The sequence below is a fragment of the Asterias rubens genome, chromosome 4 (assembly GCF_902459465.1).
Source record: "Asterias rubens chromosome 4, eAstRub1.3, whole genome shotgun sequence".
In the NCBI taxonomy this organism is placed as follows: Eukaryota; Metazoa; Echinodermata; class Asteroidea; order Forcipulatida; family Asteriidae; genus Asterias; species Asterias rubens.
Window position 1 is genome coordinate 4,816,995 of NC_047065.1, and position 22,121 is coordinate 4,839,115.

Consider the following 22,121-nt stretch of genomic DNA (forward strand, 5'->3'; position numbering starts at 1 on the left):
TACAATGATCGACTTCTCCAACAGTGAGAAATTATAGCGGGGTCGACGTGTTAGGGAAATGTGGGTCACGATGGTCAACTGTAACCTCGTTTTCAATGTTATCGAACGTTATATTGTAATGGATGGTAAAATCCTACTATAATGTTGCATTGGGGACGTGTCAACCAAGCCGGCCCAACACGCGCGATGAAATAAACAAAACAGAGGGTATGTGTTTGTGTGGGTCCTACTACTTGCCGTCAACTCGCCGTCAACTCACTTGCGCCGTCAACTCGCCGTCAACTCCTCCAATATACATTTAAAATCCACAAAAGAAACATAGAACTGTAAAGTATCAGCTCAAAGAGAATTCGCTAAAGTTTTAGGTCATATTTCGGAATAAAAATTGAGTTTTTTTCTCGTGAAAAAATTATCTAGAAACAGCAAAACCGTCGGCCGCCATCTTGCTTTTTCACATTGATTAGTCTTGGCCCAAGATGTCAATGATTGGTACTTTTTTTTTATCAACACAAAGTCGTTTTTGTGAATGAATTTTTACCGAAAACCATGAGAAATATGTAGTTTAGCCCAGACTTAACACTTCCGTGTCCCATTCATAAATTTTTCATGTAAATTTAATGAGTTGACAGCACGAAAATGAGTTGACGACGAGTTGACGGCAAGTCGGCGAGTTGACGGCAAGTAGTAGGACCGGTTTGGGTAGTCTAGTGTGTAGTCAGCTGTGATGTAGTTGAATTGAACGAACATAAAAATACCTTCTTTCTTCTTTTGACATTATACGTCTGGACGCGTTTATGCCTCAACAGCAGTCGGTATGCCTTGGTCTGTAAGTAATGTCTCACTTTTGTATTTACTAAGTGGAGTGCTTACCTTTTTGAATGTTGGATACAATATACATAATTACAAATACAATGCTGAATGCATCATCATACATAAACATAGGAATAGGATAGAGCAAGGAATGCATGGATCTGGGATTTGGGATTTGTCACTCAGCAAAGAATTACAATTAAAACTTAAAATTTATGACCCGACAGACCACATGAGATAGTTATTCGTGAATGATTGAATACATGTGTACGGGCCCGGGGTGCAATTTGGAAAAGTTTCTGTATCACGCCACCACTTTTTCATTCGATATGAAATAATTTACTTCAATCATATCAATGAGATTGGTGAAAAAGAGGTGGCACGATGTCGATACGAAAAGTTATCCATTAAAATTAAAGCAATTAATCTGGTTGAGAAAACAGAACATGCAGATGCAGATAGCTTGTGGTTGTGCAAACCATGAAACTCACTCAACTGCTTATATAGTTGATAAACAAATTATTATTATAATAATTAATTAATGGCCTGACGTTTCGGTAGCAGAGTCTTTGACAATCTTTTTAGGCTATTGACATTGTAATGTCAATTTGAATAAGCCTTTTGAGAAAGAATCTGCCAGGGCCCAGTGCCCTGGGTCGAAACGTCAGTCAAATACTGATTAAAATGCAGATCCAGCTAAAAGCCTAGTCTTATCCCAAGTTAGGATGAGTACTCGTCCTAATTTGGGACTAGCCTTAAGTTTTTAATACATGTATTCTAATGTCCAATGACTAGTTAAGTCCTAACTCTTTGTGAAATCGGCCCCTATTTGATGCTACTAAATACTGCTTTACTGATAAAGAAATTAAATTGTTGTCTCTTTGTTTTCCAGGCACGCCTTAAGTCTACAGTCAAGGTACTGAGTGGTGGAACAGTGTTGTTTGTGGGTTTTTCTCTTGGGTTTGGTAGCGAGAAATTCTACCGCAATGTCGCCATGCCGGTAACGCAGTTATTACTCAATGCAGAGACGGCTCACAGGTTTGCTGTAAAAACGGCTTCTTGGGGACTCGTACCGAGAAATAGCTATGTGGACCCGCCATCATTGGTAAGAAGCAGGCTTAGAGTAATGAATAAGAACTAGAGAGCGCACTGGCCTATATGTGGCCCGGCATGCGCGCGTTGGATTATTTTCTCTGAGTTGACAAAAAAGCATCGCACAGCGTGTGTTTGTAAGTAGCGTTAAAACACCTCTACAGATCTGGTATGTGGGGTCCTACTGTTGTTCCATTGTTCTCTTTTCTGAAGAAATTCTCTCTGGAGTTAAAACTGCAGAAATAAACAAACTGTCCCATCTCTTCTATGAAACTTTCAGGGAGTTTCAGTGTGGGGACGACACTTCAGCAACCCAGTCGGTCTTGCTGCTGGCTTCGACAAGCACGCTGAAGCTATGGACGGCATGCTGAAGATGGGCTTTGGTTTCGTGGAAGTTGGGAGCGTGACGCCAGAACCACAGGAGGGCAACCCCAAACCCAGAGTATTCAGACTGCTGGAAGACAAAGCCATTATTAACAGGTCAGTATGGATGGACCTACTGGCTTTGGTTACCTCTGATATTAATTTGATAGATGTTACTATTACTTGAGGGTGAACAACAATGATTACACTGACTTTACACTGACTTTACACTGACTTTACACCAACCACCCTAACCAAATCCAGGGATGAGAAATTTCAGACTTTTATCTGAATTCAGACTTTTCAAGTCAGCCTGGTGAAGAAAAACAGCCGTTATTTTTCTGTGCACATAAAGAAATTCTGCTCTTTAAACTACTTCTTTAGCACTGAGGTTATTATTCCCAAAGAGACCTTAAAATTAAAAGCTCCAGGGGTCGATTCACAAAGAATTAAGACTGGTCTTATCTTGAGTTAGGACGAGTTACTCTTCCTAACTTAGGACTAGCTGTACGTTTTTGATATCCTAGAACTAGTCCCGACTCTTTGTGAAATCCACCCTAGGGGTTACCACAAGGTAACAATCAAATCATTTCAACATACCGGTAGCTCCTCAAATTTACATCCTAGTTGCAGACTTTTTTGTCAGCAATGACTCTCACCCCTACAAACTCTTCACAAAATTTATGAATTGAGTTAAGTTTGAGTCACCTGTCCCCAAAACTATTTCTCGAGTCCTAGAGTTGAGTCCTTCAACATTGAGTATAAATACATCCAAATGTCAACTATGCTTAGAGCTTGAGACTATCAAAGTTCAAACATTTAGTTGTTGAGTTTTCTTTATTAGAGTACTTGGATGGTTTGGAGCACAGGGAGCTGAGTTGTGTGACTTCAACGTTGACCCCCCAAAAAATCAAATTTTCACAGTTCAGACTGATTTTCGTCTGTGTTACTGGAAATATTTCAGCTCCAATAACTCATTTACTTCCTTGTTAAATAAATTTTACATTTTCTTCAATTTGCTCTATTTAAACTGTGGCTCATTGTTTTTGTTTTGATGATAGATATGGGTTCAACAGTGAAGGGCATAAAAATGTACTCAAACGGCTGGAGGAAAGGAAAAAAAGAGGTAAAGCATTCTCCCATTTTTCTCAAAGTAATAATTACTCAACCACACATTTGATTAAATCTTTCACCAATAGTATTAAGCTTATAAAGTATGGAGACCTGAAACGTGGTATTGAGACATCGGTCGAGACCTCCAACTCTGTCAAATTTTAGACAAAACGAACTATCAATAATACTTTAATGATCCCTTTTCACTCCGCAGAAAAGAAGGGCATCGTTGGAATTAATTTTGGTAAGAACAAAACGTCGCCAGACACTGTGAATGACTATGTGAAGGGAGTGAAGTGCCTAGGTTGTCTCGGGGACTATCTAGTTATCAACGTGTCAAGCCCCAACACCCCTGGACTCAGAAAAATGCAGGGTAGACAACAACTGGAAGGACTAATTGATAAGGTGAGAGTGTTTTTTTTTTTTTTTTTTCCATCATGCTGAACTGTCATATCACTGCGTTGACACATAGTCCAGGGATTGAATTTTACACTGGACCATTTGCCCGAGGCCAGTGATTTTAGTGTGGGACCAGTAAACTCAAGATGTCCGATGGTCTTGTTTTTTGTTTTCAATTCAACATCTGTGTCTAATGTTCAAATGTTGGTTTTGAGTCTCACAAATATCTTTTAAATATCTGTTGATTATCTCCCATAAAACAGAAGCTCTAGATAAATCTTCTCCAGGTGTTTGTTCAAATGAAACTGATGATAAAACTGTTCTCATTTTGATTCTGGATCAGTAAACATTTTGTAAATCTTTTATGTTATTCCAAATATTAGGGTGTTGGTTTACAGTGGAGTGGAGTATTTTGATGGATTTGGTACTCTACCCACAAGCCACCCAATGTTAGAGAAAGGGCAGGCTTGCCAATCATATCAGAGATCAACATTATGATGTTAAAGGGAAGGTACTTGTTTTGGTAATTACTCTAAACAAATGTTAACTTAAAAACTGACTTGGTAACGAGCATTGTAGAGCTGTTGTTAATATAAAACATTGTGGGAAACGACTCCCTCTGAAGTAACATAGTTTTTTTTAGAAAGAGGTGATTTCTCACTAAAATAATAAAATAATAAAATACTTCTAGCTTGAAGTCTTTTATTCCTATCTGAAAGCACACAAATTCGTCCGACAAGGTAGTTTTTTTCTTTCATCATTTTCTCCCAACTCCGTTGACCAATTGATTTCAAATTTTCACAGGTTTGTTATTTTATGCATATGTTGAGATACATTAAGTGAGAACACTGGTCTTTGACAATTACCAAAAGTGTACCTTCCCTTTAAGCTACCATAGAGTAGAGTTATTTTGATGGATTTGGAAATGCACCCCAATCCGCCCTCTTAACATGAGACCAGAGGTGGATTTCACAAAGAGTTAAGACTAGTCTTATCTCGAGTTAGGACGAATTACTCGTCCTAACTTAGGACTAGCCATGCGTTTTGCATATCTCCTAGGATTAGTCTTCAGTTAGGACTAGTCCTAACTCTTTGTGAAATCGACCCCTGGGATGTGTTGTGGCTTGACTAATAACTGTTTTTAACTGTTTGTTGGTCATTGGCCAGTGATTAACCAATGTTCAATTCAACCGAAACAGTCATTGGTTACGACCACCAAAACTCACCCCAGGCTTGCCATCATACTTTAATCGCTATAAACCATTATGTCTTTAAGCCCAATACATTTGTTTTGAATAACATAAACCATAAGGATTCTATGTATGTTTTATAACAGGTTCTTGAGGCTCGGAACTCCTTGCCATGTTCTCCAAAACCTCCAGTGCTGATCAAGATTGCCCCAGACCAGACGCAGCAAGACAAAGAAGACATTGCACAAGTTGTCCTCCAAAAACAGGTCCGTCTAAAAAGTCAAATAAGCTTTTTCAGTGCCCTGTCTCCCCCTCTCTCTCGCTCTCTCTCTCTTCATTCATACACTTCCACCTGCTTCTGTTACACTTATATATCATTTAGCCCTTTAGAAAGATTGAAACGTCTAGCTAGTTCAGTGTCATAAAACATTCCTATTTAACATGAAATACAGACCGGTGAAACAAATTGGCGGGCTTGTGAAATGACAAGCAAATTGGTCCCATTGGCTAGTCACTGAACAAATTTTGGGCAAACCATGCGATGGTACTTGTATAAGCCTGGCAAGGCACAGAAGACATTGCACAAGTTGTCCAAAAACTTCAGAGGTCAATGAAGAGATCAGCCTGTTTCAGGATAAGTGAAATGGCAAGCTAATATAACCTGCTGCCTAGTCACTGAGAAAGTTAAGGTTAAAACTGTGTGTTGGTACTTGTATGAACTCAGTGAGTGTTCAAGAAACTAATAACTTTTTTTGGTATATAATTCAGTAACATTTATCTCAATGCTGTAATTCATTACAAAAAGCACATAACGTTGAAATTACCCAAGTAACACAGTAGCATGAGATAATAAATATATTTGGTGCACAATGAATCAATAATAATCAGCAGAATGACAGCATTTAGGAGTAAGGTGAAGCAGAACGCTTTTGTACCATAACCTATGGACAAACAAACATAAGCCCACTGAACCATGACAGGACAAAGGACAAAGGACAAGACAAATGAGACAAGGCCAACCCAACTTACATGTTACCCCCTCATTAGACTATGACTAAGAGTCAAGGAACTGAGCTCTTAGGTTTCTAACAAACACAGATAGAGAAGGTGAAGACTTAAGAGAATCATTTACCAATCCTGAACTTTTAGGTGGATGGTTTGATTGTGACCAACACTACAATAACCAGACCTGAGAGTCTACAAAGTTGCAACAAAGTAGAAGGAGGTGGTCTTAGTGGACCTCCACTCAAACAGATGTCTACGGATACAATCAGAGATATGTATACTCTGACACAGGGTGAGTCTAAATCAACTTCATTTTTGGCCTTGCATCCTCTTATAGTTTATAGGTTTTGAATAAGGGAATCAATGTGTGGTGACGAGGTTTTCAATTAGTGGTGTAATCCCAACGAGGCCTGGTTCTTGATAATTTTACCAAGACAAAGTCGAGGTAAATTATCAAGAACCAGGCCCCGGCGGGTTTAAACCACTAGTTGAAAACCGATTCATCACACTTTGATTCCCATTCATAAATACCTTTTCGGTCAAAAAACATCAACAATAAACATCAACACTTTTGGTCAAAAAGTAAAATAAATGCAAAAATTATAATTGTTCAATGATTTCTTTCAACCCAACACCCCTCCAGCTATGAAATGGTAAAGCCCTCCGCCGCCCTCGGGTAAACAACTCCTTATAAGGGAATGCTGTGCGCGGCCGATGCTCTCGACCAATAGGAATGAAGAATCTGTCTTATACGCACAGGTGCAAGCTCGTGTGTCAGGCCCATGTTTCAACACTTTTTACTGGTGTTATATCATCCGTTCAAACAACCCCTCGTGATGCCCTCTCGACCAATCAGAATGGATAAACTGTCTTGGGTATTTATGAATGGTGCATATCGACTGTGGTCTGAACAACTGATGTCGCACCTCTAGGCTCATGCGCTATGCCAGAGATCTGCCGTTGAGCCTACATCAATCACCATCCATAATCACCTTTCACCTACATTCATTTCACATAGAGATGACGCTGTCGAAACCTTTGTAATTGTGATGAGATACATAAACAAATGCACGCTGCTTGCGCAGACGATCAAAAGTGCAGCTGCCAAACATCACTTTGGACCTATCAAAACGCTTTTATGGAAAGCTTCAGCGTGTTTATCCAGTGAAATAATTGTACCCAGTGAAATCACTGGTTCTGTAAAAATCAATACCTTTGGACCAGTCTTGGCTGTTGCAAATGGCCGAGGGGCCGACTGAGTCATGTGAACAGAGGGGGCTTTAATGAAAAATTTTGTGAAAGAGAATGTGACAGTTTTCCATTGGCTTCTTTTTTAGGGAAGCTACCAATCATTGGAGTGGGTGGGATCAGCTCTGGCCAGGATGCATTTGAGAAGATCAAGGCAGGTGCCTGTCTAGTACAGCTTTATACTGCACTGGCGTACGACGGGCCACCCTTGGTAAAGAGGATCAAAAGGGAGCTTGATGTACTGTTAAGGTAAGCCGTTAATAAAGGTTATTGGCCAATTACAAATTCTAGGAACAGTGACTGCTGTCAAGACATACATGTACACAAGTTCAAAGCTTACAACCCAAACGTAAGTTTGATCACAACCTGAACCTTCATTTCAGTTTATTTATTTAATTCACAAAAGGTCACACAAAATGTGTTACAAAGGTCATTTCACACAAGAGGCAATCACCTGCACTGCATGCCAAACTGAACACTTTGGTTTGTACCACAGATATTTCTAACACTACCCTACTGTCCCAAGAAAATAGTATTGAAATTAGCATATGGATGTTTGTTCTCCTGGAAGATTGCCTGAAACGGGTTGCGTGTTAATTGCCAGATGTGACATGGCCTGGTTAAGCTTGGCCTGCCACTACACAGATCTACAAATTGGGAAGATTTAATCAGCTCACTGATTATTGCATGAAAAAAAAAACTAGAAAAAATTCCCTAAAGGGTGAGGGGACATGTTCCCAACCTCTTTAACGGCGCTGTACAGTAAACTCCGAAATAAAAGCCAATGTTTTGAGAGACGTTTTGGAATCACACTCTGACATTATGGAGGACGGACTGTATTTAAAAGCAAAAGTTGATTTTTTTATTTTTTTATTTTATTTCCAACAGGGAAAGTGGTTACAAGAGTGTTGAGGAAGCCGTCGGTGCGGACAATAAATCGAGTTGACGAGAAAATAAACGAGCTAAGTTAGAATATGAACCAGCTGGTCAAGGAGAGGGGTCAAAGGTCATTGCAAACCTTCATAAAGCTGTCTCAATCTTCAGGATATTTTTTTTATTTCTTATAACCCTGATGACAGTAATCGTTTTAATTCATATTCTAGACCAGGAGCTGCTTCAGCAGAAAATTATGTTAAGGCCGTGTCCGAATTGGCGACTTCGGCTACAGCTACGGCTAGGGCGCGCGCGTCTGCTATTCTTCAACACTGACAATTCGGACACGGCCTTACAATGTTGTACAAAGCAGAAATTAGCACGATACCAGTTTTGTAATCTGTCTTTCAATGTTTGATGGGGTATTGGCTGTTGATGGAGTAGTAACAGCCCTGTTTCGTTAGGATTCGGGGGACCTGGATTAGACCCTTCCATGACTATGCTATGCATGGGACAGACTCTTTTGGTTGGCAAACAGCATAGAGTTGTGCACTGGACAAACGCACAAACGCAATGCGGCACGCCACCATCAGCCCAAGGCGAGATGGTCCCTCATTTTGCCCACCTGTAATGGAAGTGCCTTTGTGCAATTTGCATTTTTCATAGGAAGGGTTTACAGTCGCACTATCTCATATAAAACGAACGAGAGGTTTCAACTATTGGGTACAAAAAGAAATGAAATCATGCCATATTGTGTAGGGGGAGAGAGTGAAATTTACAGTAGTTTTTGAAAGGTGAAGGTTAACTTTGGTGTAAATGTGGATTTGATTACTGTAGTATTTCATACTCAAATCATTTTGTTTTTAGAGCCAGTGTAACTGGCAATTATAAATTCTGATTCTGTATGCAATCTTTTTGATATATCACTGTCAAGTAATTATTTCACAAAATACAACCACAATTATGTTTCAAAGAAACAGTTTTGAATAACTTTATTTTCACACTACCTGTATTTAGGGAAAAAAAACAATGTGATACAAAAAAGCTACGCTATTTGTACATTAATTAAATTTGGGTCGATCAAAGAATAAAGTTGGTTAATAAACTTGCAAAATCATTGACATAAGTTTGAAGTTTGTTAGTCTTGTTAATATGTCATGTATGTGTACATGTAGTTCTCTGCAAGAACACAATGTGTTTGGAAATCACTTTCAGCACTTTGAAGTCAGAATGAAAAAGCTGTACATACCATTACCAGGCGTAAAGTTTGAACTTTGAGCAAAAACTAATATTTTCCATATTGCAAGGGCCGACCTACACAAGGGCAGATCTACATTATGCACGCATAGTACCAGGACAAATATTTGACCGGCAAAATGCTGCAATAACTATTGTGTAAATGATGTCAAGTAAATTGAGCTTTAAGTTTGTTTTGGCGGTTACTTTTGTAATGAAAAACCAAGAGACAATGGCAATGCATAAACACAAGCTAAACATTCTGAGGGCAAAAAAAAATAATTGAAAATCAGATTTTAATTCCGATAACTCTGAAGAACATCATGCCTGCAATTGTTATTAAGCACGTAAACTGCATAGGCCCAGCTCTTAGAACAATTCCTTGAAAATGTATGCATAAACTACCACATACAACTTAGTTTGTCATTCGTAATCAAAGACATTAAACCAATGTCTGTTTAATATGAGAGAGATTGGCTGTTGCTAGCTTGGTGTTCATATCATATCCCCTATTGGGAATTTGCTGTGTCCCCTTCACAGGGAGATCATCTAAACAAACCGAAAAAAACAAACAAACATTACTTGTGCTTTGTTGCACATTATATAAATGCTTCGGTTTGGTTATCTTGCAGGAAGGAAAACAAAAAGCAAAAAAGACTGGCACCAATGGTCACTACGATGAATACCAATGTCAATATGACTGACCAATACTTAATATTGTCAACTGACTAGTGGTCACAATAACAACTGACCAACGGTCATATCTTTACTGGTCATGATACAAAATGGTGTAATAGCAACCAGTCATTATTTTGATACCTGACTGTTGGTCATTAGATGAATACCAGTGGTCCTTAAAATGAATGACAAGTGATTATCATGGTGTTTGTGGTCAATATAATTACTTGACAATGTCAGAAATAAGCAGTCAATATTTTGAAACCTACAGTCGGCCATTATGATATCTGACCAGAGGTCATCACAATGATCTGACCAGAGGTCATCACAATGACCAACCTGGCATTTTAACTGACTTGAGACATTATGTTCATGACTGACAGGGCAGTCATTATGAAAACTGTTTAAGGGGGGTCATTATAATGACCGACCTGGAATCATGACTAAAGACCATAATGACAACTGACTGACTGGTGGTCATATTGATTGCCAAGTCGTTATTATGACCAGTGACTAGAGGCAGTTATAATGACTGAGCAGTCACTATTGACTGATGGGCCATTATAATGACAGAACAGAGACCATAATTACAACTGACTGAGAGTCATATTGACTGCCCAGTCATTATTATGACAAGTGACTTAAGGTAGCTATAATGACTGAGCATTCACTATTGACTTGAGGGGTCATTATGACGACTGACTGGTGGCCTTCTTTTGCTTCTTTTTCTCTGCTTCCTCTTCCTTCTCTTTCTCAATCTCCGCTACGTACTTCTCAACTTCTTCCGTTTCATAGATCTAGGGTGAAATTAAATCAAAACCTGACTTAATAAAAATAATAATAATAACAATGAAACCTAATAAAATCACAAAATACATCAAAGTGCTCATGGAGCTAAAGACAAACCATTACATGGACATGTACAATGACCGAAATTGAAACGTAAGCCTAAACGAAAGAAGAAATCCAGAATATGTGATGGCAAAATACAATACAAATGCAATATCTTATCCGAGTCAATATTCATCAGTAGCAAGCAATTTTGGGCCCTTTATGGGTCACAGAAGGACAATGTGTGCGGTTGGGTCCTTTAAAGTGGCGGTTTATATGGACATACAATTATAAAAAGCATTTTCAATGCACCATCAGTTCAATAATCCAAGGCGCATTATTCATTCATTCATTCATTTGTGGATTATTCGTTACAAATATTATATGAGACAGCCAAGTGCTGAATGGCAGTCTTTTTGTACATCAATATAAAGATGCAAGGAAAACTTATTAAAAAAAGCAGACAAAACTGAAAAAAAGTTAGCCATTACAGGTACAAAAACTTCTATTTCATTTATCCGTTTTAAAGTTTGAAACTCCCCCGTGTCACCACTTCAGGCTTTTAAATCGAGCCACTCAAAACCACACCAACTGGTACCTCACCTTCAATGGTTCCCCTTTCCTCATGACAGCCAGCTCAATGTTCTTTGCGCCAGACTGTACCACTTCCAACAGCGCCCTCACCGCCAACTTGACGGTGTCATGCTCCGATTCGACGAGCTCGTCCGTCCAGTGTTTCTCTAGGAATTCTCGCACGGTTTTTGCACTCCTGCCGATGGCATTTGCCTACAAGAAGGAAAGAGGAGGGTTGAAAACTTTATCTCAAACAACCCTGTAAAATTGTTTGCAGACACATTACCCAACTTAAAAAGGTTTGAGTTAGAAAGTATAATATTGCATCACTCTATAAAGTAATCCGTACAGGATTAATAATTAACTGAGACCATACCGGTTTCTCCCTTAACTGGCGACCAGAACTAGTGAAATGACTGACAATTAACTGGTCCTGCTGGCCAGTCATGAATAAGTTTAAGGGCAAACTGTGCAATGGGTAAATCTTACCGGTTGTCTGCACTTGGATTACTTGGATTATTTGACCTTGGTTAACTAACTGAAACCATAGATATAGAACCCGGAGAACGCTGAGTGTCTCATGTGCGTGCGGTTTCATTGTGAGACCATTTTTATGGACGCTCATACGCCATTTTTTTTTTACACGCGATTGACCTATGAACTACACACTAGAAACAGTCTATGTGCGCTGACATCTTGCCATTTTGCCATACACGCATGTCACGTGATGCTCATTTTGCCATACACGCGTATTGCGCGGTATCGATTATGCTGCATCCACAGACGACACAGAGGGTGGCCAAGCTCAGCGTTCTCCGGGTTCTATTTCTATGGGTGAAACACACCAACTGACTGCATACAAACACATGAGGGCGATACACCAGTGACGTTCAACCAGATGTGACAAAATACATGACCTGATTTGTTAACAATGGTTGAAGAGAAGCACAGCTACACATACTACCAGTGAGACAAATAATAGCCGTAGTCAAACCACTGATTCAATGGTAACAACTGGAATGATCGGACAACTTGGCTACCTACCTTCCATGAGTGGTAAGTTCCAGCAGGATCAGTCTGGTAGAGCCTTGGGGTCTTGTCAAGATCAAAACCAACAATCAACGCTGACAGACCAAATGGGCGTCGACCGTTGCTCTGTGTGTAACGCTGTACATGGGAACAAATTAATAAACTGTTGCTTTTTTGGGGCTGCTAAGCTGCCTGTAATGGACGTGCTAAACATTACTAAGGAAGTTATGGTTTAAAGGATTGTTACAGAATAGGTAAGAAACACAAAATCCTGAAGATCACAGATTTACATAAAACTTACACGGTCTAACGATGATGATAGTAGAAAACATCCCTTGAAATATTTCTGTCTGAAATTTCATGTTTGATGAGAAATAAATAATCGAATTTCGCGTGTGGAGTTCATCGCTCAGTGAGCGTTTTATTCATTTTTGTTTTGGCATCGATGCAATGCAAAAGTTGTAATCGGTTTTTCACTATCCTCTCGTTACCCAGATGGCTGATCGATCTCAAACTTCTACAGGTTTGTCAGTTTATGTATATGGTGGATTACATAAAGTGCTTACACTGCCAGCAACTTTTATGCTCGCAAAAACAATTCTGTAACGTTCCTTTAATTGATTAGACTAATAATCTGTACTGGTCAATGTTGTCGTCTGCTCTTACAAGAAAACTATTTTTTGTTACTAATTATTACCATCCATTTGTAAACAATTACTGAACAGTAGATAGTCACTTTGTAACAAACAATGTTATTTAAAAAAAAAAAATGCGTTTGGGGTCAGATATGATAAAAGTTGTTCTTGTAATGTACAATTGTCACTACTTTTGTCAAAGCTGTGTATGGAGAAATTACTCTTGAAAACCCTGTATTGATGTGCTTAGTTTGTAGCATATTGTAAAAAGAAGCAAATATAGAAGTATTGCCGTCTGTTAATGTGCAGATCATACACAACTTGCAGCCCCTTGCCTTACTCTCAAGTTAAAACTAATTTCTCAAATAATTTCACTGCCTCTGTCAAGAGTAAGAAAGTAACTTTCTGTCCATGAGCCGTACAAACTGCCTGACTAACCTGTTTAAGTTGAGCGATGAAGCGTGTGATATATTCAACAGTGACCGGGTCTTCTACTGTTAGGCGATGACTCTGACACTCGATACGAGCTCTATTAATAATGATGCGTGCATCTGCTGTCAAACCTGGGCAACAAAACACAACAAAAACATATATCCACAATTGACTGAATCTTTAAAGGCAGTGGCCACCTGTCAAAGACCAGTCTTCTTACTTGGTGTTAAGCTTGGTTGGGCAATATCTTGACATTATCAAAAATCGCGATAGCATTTCGTAAACGATTACCGTATCGTCTTGATTTTTTGTTAATCGAATTATCGGCAAATCATGGTTTTGATGAAGCATCACGATGTCTTCCCTAATTTAGCCGTCTTGCAAACACAAAGGGCTGTTTCCAAAAATATAAAGTCCCAGAACAAACTGCAAGATTCCCCAATTGATCCCGAACTTTGAAAAAACAACATCAAAGACTTTAGCGCCCAGCAGTCTCCCACAGACACTACAGAAGTAATACAATGTATCATTTACCTCCCCAGTGTGTGTGCCGCGAAATGCACACAACATTGGGATCATATTACACAAACCACAACCCATCAATAGTACTGTTTTGTGAATGAGAGGTCACCAGTTTACCCGCAGGTTACCAAATTTCCTTTTCTTTTATCTGCAAATTATTCATCCTATTTCGTGCGTGACCTCTTTGTGAATATATAATTAGTCCAAAGGGCTTCTGAAATTCAGTCTTTTTCTGCCTTATCTGAAAAGTATTGACAGAAAGTATGTAGAAGTACATTGAAATGAAGAGCATCTTTCGTTTTGTATGAACAAAATCGGTACAACTCAAATTTTAAAAAGAGAAATTTGTACGTAAAAAAATGGCTTCAAAAAGAAAGAAAACAAGTCACAAAAACACGACAGATTGTCCCGTTATGAATGTCAGCAACAGTCCAAAAATAGTATACACGGATAGATTATTTAATATTCTTCCTGGAAACGTTAAAAGCAAGACCGGATCATATCTAGTCCAGTCAGGATACAGCAATTTTTCCACCGGTAGTCCAAAACCCTCCTTACGAAAAATCAACCATTAAACAGGGTGGTTTTCCTGCACGGTGATTGGCTGACGATGACATCACTCATTGATGTAGCAGCGTGCTGTTTTTTCATGGGTATGGTTCCCCGACCGCCAGGCTAGCGTTAGTCAATAACAAAAGAGCCCGTCTTCTCTGAGCTGAATGAGGGTCAGCTCATAGTCACTTTGTTATTTTAAACGATCTCAGCTAAAACAATCTGAATGTCTTGTCTGAATGTCTTGACCAAAATGTTTCATTTATGTAATGTGTTGAGCAGTAGAAAAAACAATGGATATTTGACATTTTAAAAAGAATGGCGGCCATCTTGAAATAAAAAAAATAATAATAAAAAGCCCCTCCTCCTTCTCTTTTTTGAGAAACCCTGACGCTAAACATGTTTCTTTCCTTACTCGGCCTTAAAGCCGTTGGACACTTTCGGAACAGAGACAAAATTAAAAGTTCACAGATTTACAAATAACTTACAGGGTTTACAGAAGGTAATGGTGAAAGACTTCCCTTGAAATATTATTCCCTGAAATGCTTTACTTTTTGAAAAAACATTAAAACAATTATCAATTCTTGATATCGAGAATTGCTGCTTTATTTTAAACACATGTCATGACACGGTGAAACGTGCGTAAACAAGGGTGGGTTTTCGGGTTAATTTCTCCCCACTCCGATGACAGATTGAGCCTAAATTTTCACAGGTTTTTTATTTTACATATAAGTTGTGATACACAAAGTGTGGGGCTTTGGACAATACTGTTTACCGAAAGTGTCAATGGCTTTTACTACATTTTACTCAAATTATTTTTTGTTTAAAACTAGGCTTATTTTTTCATATTTCATTACTTACCGGCAAATGCCATGCAAACATGATCATCCAAAACACATATCTTTCTGACAGTTCTTTCTTCTTGAAGTTTAGCAACGGATTTCTTTTCAACGCCAAGAACGACTATATTCTTCCCACGGACTCCAACCTATGGATGCAAAAGTTGATCAATAAGCGGACATTTGAAATGAAGTTTGAGTTTTTGAGAAATAGCCAACATTTGGTTTGGACAGATTTATGCAGTGTCACTACAAAAAGAAGAATTCAATTTCTCAGTATTTTGAGAAATTAGATATTAATTTATTTCATAAAAAACATAGGCCTAATTAATCTCCCAAGCTTTTCAAACAAAAGGAAATAAATTATGTTTTAAAGGCAGTGGACACTATTGGTAATTACTCAAAATAATTATTAGCATAAAACCTTTCTTGGTGACGAGTAATGGGGAGCGGTTGATGGTATAAAACTTTGTGAGAAATGGCTCCCTCTGAAGTGCCATAGTTTTTCGAGAAAGAAGTAATTTTCCACGAATTTGATTTCGAGACCTCAGATTTAGAACTTGAGGTCTCAAAATCGACCATCTAAACGCACACAACTTCGTGTGACACTAATGCCAATGGCATGCCACTACGGTAATTACTCGAAATAATTATTAGCATAAAAACCTACTTGGTTACGAGGAATGGGGAGCTGTTGATAGTATAAAACATTGTGAGATCCGGCCCCCTCAATTTTCAACGAATTTGAACTGAATTTAGAATTTGAGGTTTCAGGTGAAATAAAGCATCTGACATAGCAAACAACTTCGTGTGACAAGGGTGTTTTTTTTTTCATTCATTATTTATTTATTATCTCACAAATTCGATGACCGATTGAGCTCAAACTTTCACAGGTTTTTTCTTTTATGCATTGTATGTTGAGGTGCACAAAGTGAGAAGGCTGGTCTTTGAGTTTCGACAATTACCAATAGTAGTGTCCAGGTGTATTTAAGTAAACAAAAACATCAGCATTAATAAGAAAGTTAATTTTACTTTAAAAGAGAAGAAGAATTATTTAGGTTATATAAGTAACATAATGAAATACGCCTAATTAAAATTTATTAAAATCAATTTTGTTTTGAAAGGATATAAATGTTAAAAAGGTGCAAATTATTAATTTTAACTAATCGGCTAAACTGCACGTAATACTAATAGTTTTATGCGTACATTTTGTATGGTAAATAATTATTATTAAAAAGCCAGTGGACACTATTATTGGTAATTGTCAAAGACTAGCCTTCACAGTTGGTGTATCTCAACATATGCATAAAATAACAAACCTGTGAAAATTTGAGCTCAATCGGTCATCGAACTTGCGAGATAATAATGAAAGAAAGTACACCCTTGTCACACGAAGTTCTCTGCGTTTAAATGGTTGATTTCGAGACCTCAAGTTCTGAACTTGAGGTCTTGAAATCAAATTTGTGGAAAATTACTTCTTTCTCGAAAACTATGGCACTTCAGAGGGAGCCGTTTCTCACAAGGTGTTATACCATCAACCTCTCCCCATTTTACTCGTCACCAAGTATGTAAGGTTTTATATGCTAATAATTATTTTGAGTAATTACCAATAGTGTCCACTGCCTTTAAAGTGATTATGTGAGAATGATCAACACTCAATTTCAATTACAACCAACCCTGCATTGCTGCAACATTGCATATAAACCAATACAAAGTAAGTTGCAGTTGCAAATGCATTGCAACTAGCTAGCAATGCAATTGCAAGGGCGAAGAACTGAAGAGATGATAAACAAAAACAAAAAATAAAAGTTTATAACAAAACTTACGGCAGTTGAGCCTTTCTTGACAGCTTCTTGAGCATATTCTACTTGAAAGAGATGGCCGTCTGGTGAGAAAACTGTTATGGCTCTGTCGTAACGCGACATTTTAAGAGATTATTCTATTACAATCAGTAGACGAATGACAATGCAGATTGCATGCGTTAAACTGCACACTGCATGCATGCATGCAACAGTAAAAATTATGGCGGCTTAAAGAGCGCCCTCAAGGGGTGATGAGCGTTATTAGTTGTATACAAAACTTCCATAGCACACAGTTCAAATTAATTGCTCGAAGAAAATACTTTACAAGTCTCACACATCTTTCTACCTTTGTTCTCTGCTCAATCTGATAAGAAATGCCTCAGGCCCTTTGAGTTATTGTCCCCAAATTAAAAACACACAGGCCATACCCACGGGCGTTAATCCAGGGAGGAACAGGGGGACAAGTCCCCCCCCTCAACTTTTGAATGGTGGGGGACACAATATCAAATCATGTCCCCCCCCCTCCCCCCGTTTTTGACCACCTATAATTATGAAGCTTAAGTATTGTACTGTGTAAAAGCCAAACACTTTATCCCGCCATCGGCTTCAATCCTGGGGGAAAATGGACGACACCACTTTTTGAAGGGGGACACTATTATGTGCAGGCTTATTCCGTCGCTGTATTGTTGGTACCGAGAGCTTCAATCAGCCAGACACTGAGCCAAAAAAGCCGGGATTTCGAAAAGGGAATTCCCTAGACACAATGAAAAACTCATTAGACACAGAAAAGCAAATAATTCTGACGCCAAATTTATTCACCGTAAAAAGTACCAGGCTTATAATTATTGTACTTTGTAAAAGCACATTATCCGGGTTGCAAACTCCTCCTAAAATGTTGATGTTCACAGCATTATTCAGACTTTACTAGGGTAGTTATACTAGAGCAGTTGCTGTAACCCAGACATTTCGCGCATGACGTCATAGTTACGTCACAGTGCCAAGTTATTGTACATTTTTTATTTAATTTGTTTGCGGAATAAAAGCATATAAAAATGACACAATAATTAAATAAACAACTTATACGACAGGCTGCTGTTATTAGTTTGAAGAGCAATTTCAAGTCTAAATGTATTTAAATTGAAATCATAACCTGTTGTACATTGTTTTGTGAAGGTATTCTTGTCGCCATTTTGCTTGAGACGTTATTCACGAAGTGCCTGGCCATTTATATAGCTCAGTCTAGTTTTTCAATCATGCATGTTTACAGATTATAGCCTAAATCTACAATTTTATTCAACTATAGCACCAATTCAACTCTTAGACGAGATTTGTTCTTCTCTTATTAATTAAGTAAACAAAGCCAGACAAACAGGCTATACAAGGGGAACATAGCCCCTCCACAAGGAAACCATTGCCCCCTTGTGAATCACAGTTCACTTGGCCCATGTGAGACAGGGTACCAGACCAAGATAGTGGCAGTGACTTAGGCCGTGTCCGAAACGGCGACTTCGGCTACAGCTACGGCTAGATCGCGCGCGTCTGCCTATTCTTCAACACTGGTAGACGCGCTGATCTAGACGTAGCTGTAGCCGAAGTCGTCGTTTCGGACACGGCCTTATATTAGCACCAATCAAAAGAAAAAGAAAAAACAAATAGGAACCAGCCTTAGTTTTAAGTGTTACTCGCACTAACAACTCGCGGCTGTTAGAGTCAGATTGTTTTATGAAATTAATATACATTATGCAAATGACGTCGTTTGAATAGGGCGCCCTCAGAGGTCAAAAGAAAGTTGATCTTTGGTGGCCCATCCAGTGTTTCGTCGTCATTCATGACGTCAATGCTTTATGAACATTGTCAATTAATGGAGATCGATGATATTTTTTGTTTTACCTATATATAAAGACGATCTTGACGGCAAGAGCAAAACAAAATCTCACTAACGGAAAAATTTAACGTTCTAAAAAGAAGTGGATAAAAACATATAAAATGAAAACTTTACTAAATATTAAGCTAGTTAACATTTAATTATTAATACCCATAAAAAAGCATTTGTATACTTTTATTGAGAATTACTTTAAATTGTCTTTTTGATGTAAGTACATTTTATAATGTAAACTTAACCAACCCGGTGTCAAAAAGGCAGCATAAAATCAATACGTGTCTTACCTAATAGTCCATAATGTGAAAATTCATGAATGTTTAGTTTGATCGAGACAAAATGGAAACAACTTTGTTGTTTTATGAGGTAATCTTTCACCAAAAGACGATGGTAATATTAAGTGTATCATCTGTTACAGAGATAAATCTATTAACTATGGTGTTCACCCGGTGTATCCCAACATAGGCCTAAGCAAAAAATAACAAGCCTGTGAAAATTTGAGCAAAATTGGTCATCGAAGTTACGAGACAATGATGAGGGAAAAAACACTCTTGTTGGACGAATTTGTGTGCTTTCATATAGGACAAACTTCTGGCTAGAAGTCTTTTATTATTTTAGTGAGAAATTACCGCTTTCTCATAACCTATGCTACTTCAGAGGGAGCCGTTTCTCACAATGTTTTATACTATCAACAGCTCTCCAATGCTCATTACCCAGTCAATTTTTAAGTTAATTTTTGTTTAGAGTAATTACCAAACGTGTACCTTCCCTTTGAAAATAGTATTCACCCATCGTTGCTTTTACAAAACTATAACCGATTATTAAAAACAGCCGCAGGCTTCGAGAACACTTTAGAATGAAACACTTTTAGACGAACCGTTGTACTTCGCGAGAAAAATCATAATGTTCAAGAGCTTCATCTCTAAAACTTGTTGCCATGTTCACACACTACATCAATTGTCACCCGCTACGTGAAAATGAGTCAGATGTTGACACTTTCAAGAATTGAGTTGTATGCATGGCTGGAAAGAACACACCAGCAGCAGGAATTTGGTATATGTCTAAGCTTTGGGGAGTGTTGCATTGCTGAGTTACTCCCATAATATTATTATGGTGGGTTATTTCACGATTATTTTCACAAACAAGATTCAGTTTTTTTTTTTTTCGTTAGAAATAAAAATCACAGACCTGGTGAAGAAAATGCATCAAACCAAAGTGATAACTTGTTCTGTGGGGTGAAACGATCATACGATAGTTTAACATGATTGTGTTTAACACTCGATGTGATCAAATAATTTATAAATCATTTATAAATCTAAACAATTAGCACTGAATGTTAAGAGACTAGATTTCCTCGTAGATGGTGGTGTTTCAGTTTAAAATGTTGCTTGTATAGACAATTATTCAGTAAAATAGTTTCAAAAGCTTTGGATAAAACACTTCTTTCGCAGACCATTTTACTTTATTGCGGCTGAATCGGGCGTTTTTGTTGTTGATGCAATGGGGGCAGGTGGGAGGAGCAGGGAGGCGGTTGTGAAGGGGGGGGGGGGTTGCTAATGTTTGGTTCCAAAGTCGAAATTAATTTTTCGCGTTATTTTGAGATTATTGTCCCTACATTAACTGACAGTTTCAAGTTCGCTTCCATGACCCACAGAAAAACAAACTTCTGGAAAATGTTCACCTTATAATGTTTAAAATAAGTATGGTAATTAAAATAATGGGAGCGGTGTCCAATCCAGTGGCAACATGACTGTTGATTTGAGTATCGTGGGTTTGCAAATAAGTTTTACAAGTTTTAAGGGTGGGGTCCGTGTCAGTTTATTATACCCGACGTGTTTGTCATTGTGACGGAGGATTGTGGCAGGCATACATTATAGGGTGCGTTCGTTTAGCTTCCCTGGGTTATCCCCGGTGTGTGGCGGTTGTTTTTTCCAGGACGAACGTGGGTAATTATCTGCACACGTTCGTCCTGGAAAAAAAAACCGTCACACACCGGGGTCGACCCAGGGAAGCTAAACGAACGCACCCATAAATTATTTGGGGTGACCGAAGGAGTCATTTTGACGATTGCGTCAATAAAACTGTGTATGGTAAAGTGAGACCGCAAGATTATTTTGTTCAGATCATCTTCTTATTAAAAAACTCTTTCCCCTGGATTAAAAAGAAATCGTACAGGGAATAATATTTAAAAAAAGACTTTCTAGAAATCATGAGGGGAATCCTAAATTCTTAATAATTATTTCAGATTATTACGATTTGTTTTAGTCTAGCGCTATATCATCTGCGTTCTGACGTGCTTGCTTCTTGCGAGGTTTCTTTTTAACTACTCTTTGTCTTCGATGAGTCGTGGTGGTTGTCGGCTGTCTCGGGCGCTTCTTCCTTGTCGTTGGGGCCGCGCCCTTTCCTTTCTTCTTTGCTTGTGTTTTGGGACGAGAATTCTTCCTCGGCGGTTCTGGTGTGGTGGACTGTATGTGGAAAGTAGATTAGATTTATATTGTTACGTTACTGGTGAACATTATCAATTGCTTAAATTATTATTGAAACCATACCCAGACTTACTCTCATAAGTATCTTCCTTTCAAAGGCACTCGGCACTATTGACAAGAAATATTTGTTAGTTAGCATAAAAACCTACCTCTAACGAGCAATGGAGAGCTGTTGATAGCATAAAGCATTGTCAGAAACAGCTCCCTCTGAAGTAACGTAGCTTTTTAGAAAGAGGTAATTTCTCACTAAAATATTTGAATTGAATTCGAGACCTCAGCTGAAGGTCTCGAATTCAACGCATCTGGAAGCACACAACTTGTGCGACCGATTGCAGAGCTCAAATTTTCACAGGTTTGTTATTTTATGCATAGTTGAGATACACCAAGTGAGGAGACTGGTCTTCTAACTTCCAAAGGTGTCCAGTGTATTTAATGGATGAGATGACGTGGCGATTCCACCGTAGCCGTCAATTCGGAGACGTCCATACTCAGATAAGAAAGTGGGCCAAGATTTACGTCCAACTGTAGAGGTTT

General features: G+C 38.4%; 3 protein-coding genes across 6 annotated transcripts in view; 1 reads left to right on the forward strand and 2 right to left on the reverse strand.

The window, feature by feature from the left end:
• The first annotated feature begins 107 nt into the window (after positions 1–107).
• LOC117289187 (dihydroorotate dehydrogenase (quinone), mitochondrial-like) lies at positions 108–9,902 on the forward strand. The gene is made up of 10 exons (XM_033770185.1): positions 108–223; positions 704–826; positions 1,703–1,915; positions 2,183–2,382; positions 3,327–3,391; positions 3,593–3,783; positions 5,114–5,233; positions 6,117–6,264; positions 7,310–7,469; positions 8,109–9,902. Exons 2-10 carry the CDS (start codon positions 815–817, stop codon positions 8,164–8,166), a joined length of 1,167 nt encoding a protein of 388 aa, XP_033626076.1. The 5' UTR covers positions 108–223; positions 704–814; the 3' UTR covers positions 8,167–9,902.
• LOC117289188 (proteasome subunit alpha type-7) lies at positions 9,055–17,447 on the reverse strand. The gene is made up of 6 exons (XM_033770186.1): positions 17,247–17,447; positions 15,443–15,569; positions 13,514–13,638; positions 12,456–12,578; positions 11,442–11,624; positions 9,055–10,804 (listed from the first exon to the last, which is right to left on the reverse strand). The coding sequence occupies exons 1-6, from the start codon at positions 17,343–17,345 to the stop codon at positions 10,697–10,699; spliced, it is 765 nt and encodes a 254-aa protein (XP_033626077.1). The 5' UTR covers positions 17,346–17,447; the 3' UTR covers positions 9,055–10,696.
• A 3,610-nt stretch (positions 17,448–21,057) lies between these two features.
• The window catches only part of LOC117289316 (zinc metalloproteinase nas-15-like), a 43,643-nt gene continuing 42,579 nt past the window's right edge, over positions 21,058–22,121 (reverse strand). For all 4 annotated transcript variants that reach the window (XM_033770388.1, XM_033770387.1, XM_033770386.1 and 1 more), the window contains one exon: positions 21,058–21,566. In XM_033770388.1, coding sequence (XP_033626279.1) covers positions 21,363–21,566 — 204 coding nt within the window. In that variant the 3' untranslated portion in view covers positions 21,058–21,362. The remainder of the gene's footprint in view (positions 21,567–22,121) is intronic.

What these genes read in the sequence shown, in the direction of transcription:
- LOC117289187 (XM_033770185.1), top strand. An exon ending in GACAAAGCCATTATTAACAG is followed by an intron (nt 2,383 to 3,326) that starts GTCAGTATGGAT and finishes TTTTGATGATAG; the next exon opens with ATATGGGTTCAACAGTGAAG. An exon ending in AAGTTGTCCTCCAAAAACAG is followed by an intron (nt 5,234 to 6,116) that starts GTCCGTCTAAAA and finishes CTGAACTTTTAG; the next exon opens with GTGGATGGTTTGATTGTGAC.
- LOC117289188 (XM_033770186.1), bottom strand. Translation starts at nt 17,345, where the DNA reads ATGTCGCGTTACGACAGAGCCATAACAGTTTTCTCACCAGACGGCCAT. An exon ending in TCAAGAAAGGCTCAACTGCC is followed by an intron (nt 15,570 to 17,246) that starts GTAAGTTTTGTT and finishes TTGCATCCATAG; the next exon opens with GTTGGAGTCCGTGGGAAGAA. An exon ending in TGTTTGCATGGCATTTGCCG is followed by an intron (nt 13,639 to 15,442) that starts GTAAGTAATGAA and finishes TTTGTTGCCCAG; the next exon opens with GTTTGACAGCAGATGCACGC.